Source organism: Mustela nigripes, chromosome 4, assembly GCF_022355385.1.
Source record: "Mustela nigripes isolate SB6536 chromosome 4, MUSNIG.SB6536, whole genome shotgun sequence".
NCBI lineage: Eukaryota > Metazoa > Chordata > Mammalia > Carnivora > Mustelidae > Mustela > Mustela nigripes.
Window position 1 is genome coordinate 163,318,212 of NC_081560.1, and position 8,952 is coordinate 163,327,163.

Below are 8,952 nucleotides of genomic sequence, written 5' to 3' on the forward strand. Positions count from 1 at the left end.
ACAAAATGCAGGTATGTTCAAGGCAAATATGTTTTTTGGTGGTTGTGCTGTTTTTATGTCCTATGTCTTGACTGATGGTATGTAAATAGAAAGAAAGAAAAATTAACTACCTCACCTCTACTAAAACTGGAAAACTTCCTGAAGAAAGGTGAACAGTAATAATAGTTGCAGAGTGCCTTAGAGTTAATAAGTATACTTGCATTCATCCTTTAGTATTTCAGAAGCTCTCTGAAGAGAAAATCTTCAAGACAAGAGAGATTTAAAAAATTTCTGAAGTTTGTGAAAAAGCACTATTAAATCAGGAATTAGAAAACTAGGCATAGAAACTAAGTAAGGCTAACAGGGAGAAGCAAAAATAAAGGCAAAGAAGAAAGAGATACAATATAAAATTAATAATAGGTCCAGTGCACGGCTTTAAACCAGGTGATAAATTTAAACGTATAGCATGAAACCAAGATGACTTAGATTACATAAGATAAAGAGTACATGGTTAAAATAATGAAAATTGTCATTAAAATGAGCATTAAGAATGAACTTTAAGACTATGCATTGAAGGTAAAAAATGAATAGAATCTTCACATACAAATTCATTCATTTCTTCATTAGTCACCTCCATTTTCCCAGAGATTTAACAATGTTAAGCCAATAAATATCCAAAAATATTTACTGAAGCTCTATAGAATGCTAGACATTTTGGAATAAACACTAATTAGATATGGTCCCTTCCTACGGAAAATATGCTTTCTAAAAAGTAAAACATTTAACAGAAAGGAAAACTTTTCACATACGTGTTAAAAGTTAAAAAACAAAATAAGGCAGACGGAAACAACCTAAAGAGTAAAATTTACAACAATACAGAGAAAGAAGAGATCACCATGTAATCATAGGCTCAGGAAAGAAAGGCCTTGAGAAAATAAGGGGCATTTGCAATGGGCCTTCAGGAATTAGGTAGTGGGTGAGACTTGAACAGAGCCAGAAGAAAGGCATTCAAAGCAGAGATATGTGGCTGAACAAAGGTAAGGGGTTGAGATAATGATGGTGCTTTACAAAGAGTGAAAATCAAGTAGGACTGTAATAAAAAGTATATGAAAACATAGGATACAAAATTGTAAGCCAAGTTGAGGAGCTTGGACATTTTCTGTAAGCAATCCAAAAATAATCGAAATTTCTGGGCAAAAGAGTGATATAATGAATATGATATTTTAGAAATATCAAGTTGGCTTTTGATGTGCATAATAAATGGTGTACCAAAAGGTAAGGCAAACAGTAAGATTCCAAGGTTTGAAAAACAATTCTATTTTTATTTCTTCCACCATCACCATGTTTGTATGAAATTCAAGATGCCTGCCTAGAGTAGAATATGAATAGAAATGCGTAGAGTGGAATAGATAACTGTATTAAAAGAGTAACCAGAGACTCTCCTAAAGTGATACAGAAAGTGTGGTTTTAGAAAGTTAAGAGAAAATGCAGTTTGCACTAAAGCTTAAAAAGTATGTGGAAAATAGAAGCCACATGCCTTCTTAATTGCACTATTCATTCAGGGGGGAACAACCACATATCACATCAAAGTAGCAATATGAATTAACCATATTGTATTTTACCTAAGCTAGAACTGTTGGTTCATTTCATTGTTAGCATATAAGAAAACTAAAAATATGTCTCTTCTCTCATTACCACAAAAAAAGTAAGCCACCCTATGTTTTGCATCTCCATTCCTTAAAGACAATTCTCCCAACATTCCCTTAAACCTCTCAGACAATTCCCTAATTCTATCTCCTTTCTTCTGTTTAAACTTGTCTCACTGAATTTTATTCACTTCTTAATCCCACTTCAAAATATAAGATGTTAAAAATTTTCTTAAATTGCTCTTAATAAATGTAAGATCCTTAGCCTTTACATAGTGCTTTGTAACTGACAAAATATTTTATATACATTACTTCCTAAAAGCCTCACAGAAGCAATGCACAGCAGGTATTATCATCATCTATATGCTATAGAGAAGCAGCAAGCCCAGGGCCACATAATCCTAAGTGATGGAGCAAGGCCTACAATACAGGCTTTCTAAGTCCAAATTCCATATTCCCTTTACTATAGCATTCAATTTCATAATGTGCCAATAAGTGTATCTTATTACTCAAAATGTATGCTATTACTCTGTATTATGTTTAAGTCAATACATCTTGTTTTTAATAAGGTGCTTGTGCCCAAGTGCCTATTACAGGGCCATTTACTAAGAAGACCTAATTATGTTTAAGATGTTCATGATGATGATGATGATAATTATCACTGGATGAAAAGTGAAAACTGAAGTATAATGTTTGCAAAATTGCTCAGACTATTCCAAAAATATTTTTGCCTTAAATTCTGTAATGCAACATAAAGAACAAAGACAATATGGGTGATTTAAGGATATGTGAGCATCAAAGGGCAAAAACAGGGCATTCCTACTCTCTTTAACTCTGCTAAGGCCTTAAATACTGATATAGTTCAGAGCATCTTATTACCAGGGAGACATAAATCAAAAGGAGTTCAGCTAAAAGCAATAAAGCAGATTAGTGTCTGGAAGTACAGACTTTAAAGAAAGTTTTAAAAGAATTAAATCCAGGTAGTCTAGATAAAAAACAGCTATGAAAAAACCTTTTTTTTTTTTTTGAAGCTGTCACTCACACCAAAGACAAATTATTTTGAGATAGATATTTAAAAAATGCAAAAAAAAAAAAAAAAGAAAGAAAGAATCGTAACTATTTGGGAGAATATTTATAAAAGGAGAATTCAAGATAAGAATGATAAGAATATGCTGGCAAAAACCTATGGGACAGAACTCTGTCCCACAAGTGTGGTAAAAACTACATTCCTAGAGATATTTAAAACCAGGTTGGACAAAACAAGAAAAGGATTCCACATGGAATGATCCTGTACTGGCCCCTGAAGTATTGGAAAGATCGAAGATGACCTCTTAGATCTTTTCCATTTCTGAATTTTTTTTAATTCCATGAAATTTAATGGGGCACAGCCTTCTACCAATTTCCTATCTCCCCATGATGCCCACTTTCTCCCTTCACAAAGGGAAACAAATTGTATCCTTCATTTTAAGTGGATCTCGTGTTCTCAGTGAACTGGTAATATAATCCTAGGTACAAGTTTGGGAGAAAAAGACCAATTCCTGTCATTTATAATGGTCCTTTCTCCCCTTCTCCCCCCAGCGGTTCTTGGGGCTCTTAAACATTTTTTCACAAGCCAAAGAAGTAGTAGTCGACATGGATTCGAAGAAGAGCTGTTTCATTAGGAAAACCATTAATATTCTCCCTTTGCATGTCTGATCACAGAGCTGACAGTGACCCTGGGAGCTCTAAGGCCCTAGGTCAAATTACCATCAGAACTGCTGTTCAGGATTATCTTTAACCTTTCTGCATTTTATGCTGAGTGACAGCAAAATCTATTGCAACCCACATTTTTACTGCAATGACATTTACCTCTAAAAAGACCTAGCCTTATACTCCTATACAAATGTTGTAAGTCCATTCACACTTTAAACTCAAGAAGACTCAGCCTCGTTCTCTTTCTCCACTCTAGCACTTTAAAAAAAAATTTTTTTTTCCCCAGTCACCCTTGGGATAAATCCCAGCATCTCTCCAAAATCCCATTCAGTGAAATCCCAGAATATACATACATTCAACACATACATACAATTTCCTCATTTTGCTGATTTACAAGGACAAGATATAACAAAATCCAGGGAGCTCTAAGAACCTGTCTTTGAGCTCTGTAAGCTCTGAGGCTCACTTATGAAAAGGGACAGTAGGGCAGAGATAACTTTCCAAGAATGGACACCAATGCCTCTTTTATACAACCTACACAGCCTCAGTAGCTGGGGACCCACCAATTCCCATCTTGACTATTTGAAAGAAATATGTCCCCTACCCACAAAGAAAATTCATATATATTAACATTATTCCCTCTAAACAAAACTTTTAAATACCATTTTCATTTTTTCCTAGTAAAAAGAAGACTATTCGAACCTAAAAAGATTGGCTTCCCGAACTTGAATATGATTTGGAGTTTTCAAAGCCCTTCCAACACTTAATTCATTTGAACCTGGCAAGAAAGAAGGCTGGCCTTTATAAACCCATTTTAAAACAGGAAAAAAAATGCGACTCTAAGATTAGGCAGTCTGAAGGAGAACCCACTGTGGAGATAGTCAAACCTTTCCCAACAAGGAGGTCCAATATAAAAGGATTATCCAGAAAACTTCAGAGTGGGTTTCAGAAGAAGCTGTATCACCCCTATCCTCAACTCAGGAAAGCAAGAAATAAAAACAGAAAGACACTTTTTTCTAGAATTTTAGGAATGAAACGTGACCCTGACCTATTAGTAGCCCAAGAACCTATCTGAATTTTCTCAAGAAACACTTTACATCTTCTACCCCACAGAACTGGCCTGCCAATTGTTCTGGCTACCAATTCTCGACCTCTGAGCTCAGACGCCCAGCGAAAGGCCGGCAACCTGGTGACCACCAACCACCCTCCCCCGCAATCACGCCAAACTCCCGCATCCCCTAGACCAAAGCTACTAGCTTTTCAGAGGAGCTTCCACCAGGCTCTCCTCCAAATCTGCTAACACCCCCACCTCACCCCATACATCAAGTGCCCGCTCCTATTCCTCAAACTTCCCTCACCCCGCTAGACTGGAAGCAAGTTTCTCACCATCCTCATAGTTTTTGAGATAGTAATCCGGACCGGGGCCCCCGCGGCTTTTCGCCGGGTTCCTCAGATTCTGGAACTGCAGGAAGTCCGTCCTTTTGCCTCCAAAGCGCAGAAAGGCGGGCGAAAGTCCCCGAGCCAGGGTCACCAGACGCTTCGAGCTGCAGAGGTGAAGAGAGGAAAGGATCCTGGGGGAAGGCGAGAGGGCGCGGGATACCGACCGAGGCCCTCTTCCCACTCTCCGCGAGCGACCTGGCGGAGGCTACGGGCTGTGTCCCACCCCTCCAGCCCGCCACCCGCGCGGGCCCCGGCATCTTGCGTGCGCCTGGCTCCCAGGGCTTTGCCTCCTGCGCCCAGCCGGCCGCGGCCCCCTCCCTCAGACAACCCTACGCGGTTCGCCAAAGGTACTTCTTCCCAAACGGTTAGTCTGTTTGCTAACACAGTGCATGTCGGGGGGTAGCGGTGCGGGGTGGGGGGCACTTCTGCTGAGAACACAGGGCCAAGGCGCAGTTGCCCAGCTTCTGCCACTGCCTGAAAAGCGCTCCTGGCGGAGACGCGCAGCGCGCGGACTGCCGGGCTCCGACTTTTGCCAAACTTCTAGGCTGAAAGCCGAGATCTGTTTCCTCCGCCCCAGAGGCACTGCAACCGCTGTGGATAAGGTGAAACCTGCCTCCTTTCTCTCAGACCAGGTACCTGAGATGGAAGGTTTTGTGTTTTGTTTTGTTTTTGTTTTTTTCTTAATGCTAAAGTTGATTTTCCTTCAACACTATCTTTTAACAACCGCATCCATCTCCCAAACCCTGGACAAGAGATTCCCGGGGTAAATCCTTGCTTTTTTGAGAACTCTTGCCCATTCCTTGCCTGGCACGGTAAAAGCGGTGTCTCTTTGGTCCCTTAAGTAATTCAGCGTGATCTCAAGAAAGGTAACATCCTCTCTACTCTGAGCTCAACTTCATCTTTTTCCTTCCTACGTGGGACCCTTTGGAAACAAGCTCTGAGGAAAGTAAAGTTTGCCGATACGTGGAACCCACTCCTTAGAGGAGATTCGAGGAGCTACAGAGCAGCATTTACATTTATTTAGGTTAGGATTTCCATAAATAAGCTGTATTAAAAGCCAAAAACTACTTCAGGGTGGGGTAAAGAAGGGGCAGTGCAGATGCTCTTAGTAGTAAGACGATCAACTGTTGAATTCTGGATCTGTTATTTTTAACACTTTGCTGGTTCAGGCTCTGAAAATCCTAATCCAAATGTAGAAAACACAGGATTATAAAGGAGGGGGATATGAAATTAAAAAGCCGAGGACTCCAGTTTCAGAGAGTTGCTGACAAAAGTGGTAGCCGCCCCAAGTGGCCGGGAATGTCGTTTGCCCGAGGACTCCAGGACGGCGTTCTCAGACAGGCGCAGTCATGGCATCGCGTGGCCCCACGGCAGACAGAGACATCCGTGCCAGTACCAGCCGACAGATAAGGCATTTCCAACAACCATCCATCGGGAAGCCTGTACAACCAATGCAAATGCGCCCCGCCACGGCTCTTCTTCGAAAAGCCGCTTTCCAGAATCTTTTCCGCAGCATGCATTTAACGAGAGGGTTTAAAAAGGAAGGAAGGAAAAAGAAGCCCGAAGGAGTCCGCGCAGCTGGAGTAGTGCTATGCAAGTGGGGCGTGTATTTCGGAAAACTCCCGTCACTCGCAACCAGCGGACGAGCTCAGAGACCCGCTCTGCTGCGCGACAGAACTTCCGAGGAGGGAGCCCCGCCGCGCGTAGCTCTTCCCGCCTTCCCGCGGAGGCACCGCCAGGAACCGAAACGGCCTCTGCGGCGGCAGCAACACCACCAACCGCTCAGTCCTCCCGCAACGCTCGCTCCACGTGGAAGGTGCGCTCCACGTGGCGCCTCCTGCTACCTGCCGCGTCCGCTGATCCGGCTGAGGCCCCGGGCAGACCCGCAGCGCTGAGGGGAGGGAGCACGCCAGCAGCAAAATGGATTTCCCAAGGAGTGTAAGATACTCACGAAAGACGCAGGGCCTCTGGATGGAAAAGTGGGAATGAGAGAGCGCTCAGGGCTCTTCAGAAGAGCCCACAGCTGATGCTCCAATTTGGATAGAATTTTTAATAACTCAACACTGGATTCGACATTGCAGACGATTTGTTTATTTATTTATTTATTTTTTTAACACTACAACTCTGTCCCTGATGGGTAGGGGTCTTTGTTGCCTAACTGCTAAACAGTAACAACTCAAAGTGAGCACAATTAGATCAAGCTGTTGAGTAAGGGGGGAGTCCATGATGACAAACCACCGGTTTAGTGGTCCGCTGGTGCCAAGTTCAGACCTCTGAAACATCCCCGTAGTATTTCTAGGACCCTTTCCGTTCTCGAGAATTTTTTTTTCTTTAAAGAAAAACTGTGCAGTTACCGCAGGAGATTTAAGGAGGAGGGACTGGGGGGCCATTCAGTCTATTAAAAACGTCTTACAAAGTCCTGAAGTCTGGAAAGGACAGCGGAGGATATAAAAGAAAACTCCAAAAATCCAATCCAACTTGCCCACCACTCCAGTCTCTGCTTAAATTCGTTTTCTGTCTTGGAGTGGGAGAGAACTGACAAATCGATCTTTCCGTGGAAAATTCCACTTCCGTGAGATCCCCGATTGAACACTCACATATACACATAGGCGCACTCTCTCTCTCTCTCTCTCTCTCTCATACACACACACATACACACATACACACATATATACACCAATTCCTCTCGGGTCTTTGTTGCTTAAGACCTTTTCTTCGCTTTTGTAACTGCCCTGAACCTCTTGTTTCTCTTTCAGAAGGAGACGGGGAGGCTAATTGTGGATATATGTAAGCACAACATTTTTTCAGTCATAACTGATAAGTTTCTGAAATGCCTTCTGCATTGCAAACATGTGCATCTTAATAGAAAACACTGCTTTTCTCAATCACCAGCTAAAGCCTCACAGCAAATATTCCAGGAGGAGGAAAAACCTCTTTTCTTCTCTTTGTGAGATCGCTTGGCTTTTTTTCTTCTTCTTCTTCCCCCTTTGGAATGGGGGATAGGAAGGGGTGGGGGTTGTTACTTTAAAAAAAAAAAAAAATGATCATGGAAGCCCCTGCCTTACCTTAAGAAATCGAGCCAGCCATCATGAATGATGGACGGATCCAGCTGCAGAGAGAGGAAGTTTTCATTGACTGTCCTGACTGGGTTCTTGGTGCTCACATCAAGTAGAATCAGAGTCTTTTCCTTCAAACCTGGAGCTCTTTCTACAGGCAAGGGTCTCCTGTCTCCAACTTGGGAGGAAAGGGAGAGATGGACCAACAGAGCCAAGAAGAGAGCCACCGGGGCTAGGCACGCAGGGGGGCGGGAGTTGCTGGAGGGCATGGCTTCAGGGAAGGCACAGAGCACCCCCATTAAATCCCTCTGATTTAAACCTCTCTTCCTACAGGGTCTCACTGGTGACTAATTGTCCTTATCTAAAGTGTGTGTCTGTCTGCCTCCCCCACACACACACTTTTTTTTTCTTTCCTTTTCCCCCCTCTCTCTCTCTTTCTCTCTCTCTCTCTCTCTCTCTCTCTCTCTTTTTTTTTTTCAGTGTTTTGGTGCTGGTGGAGCAAACTCACGCCCCTAGCCAGCCTTCTCAGCAACTCGTGCCAAGAGTACTCGTTCACCAGCACCGCCCCTTTAAGAGATTTCCACTGCAGACATTTTTTTAACTTTTTAAAGGTGAGGGGGTTGGGGGGGGGGGGGGCGGGAAGTAGGAGGAAGGGGTGGCGTTGTACCCTCCTGATTTAACCCTCTAGGGTCAGGAAGCAGAGAGAGGGATCGAAACTGTATGGTTGTCATGTTTTGGGTAGGGGCGGGACATCTTTTTTTTTTTTTACTTCCCTCCCAGCGAGGCTCTGGGGAGGGCGGTTCTAGCTTCAATCCCGACTGGAAAGCCTCAGCGCCAGCCCTGGACACGCAGGAGTAAAAGAGTGCGCACCCGTGGGAGACTGTTTCTCCTGACAGTGGCAGGCATTTCTTCCGCTCTGGGCCCTTCCCTTTGCGCTGAATGAGTAAAACCAAGAGTGGTTAACTTGCAGAGGGGGTCCTGCGGTGGCGACTGTGATTCCTGCTAAAGCATTAGAGTCCGGATGGAGACTTAATGGACACAAGTATGGACCTCTTGCTACTAGCTGCGCAGCCACACAGAAGCATCCTCTAGCCTCAATACAGGAAACAGTAGCCGGAAGGAATACAATATGACCTGGT

The 8,952-nt window shown here is 43.2% G+C and overlaps 1 protein-coding gene across 1 annotated transcript in view; it reads right to left on the minus strand.

Moving 5' to 3' along the window:
• Positions 1 to 8,389, minus strand: part of HPSE2 (heparanase 2 (inactive)) — a 674,134-nt gene extending 665,745 nt beyond the window's left edge. The window contains exons 1-2 of the mRNA XM_059397708.1: positions 7,823 to 8,389; positions 4,704 to 4,861 (exon numbers count right to left, since the gene is read on the minus strand). Of these exons, the coding sequence (XP_059253691.1) occupies positions 4,704 to 4,861; positions 7,823 to 8,112 (448 nt within the window). The 5' untranslated portion in view covers positions 8,113 to 8,389. The remainder of the gene's footprint in view (positions 1 to 4,703; positions 4,862 to 7,822) is intronic.
• Positions 8,390 to 8,952: the final 563 nt, after the last annotated feature.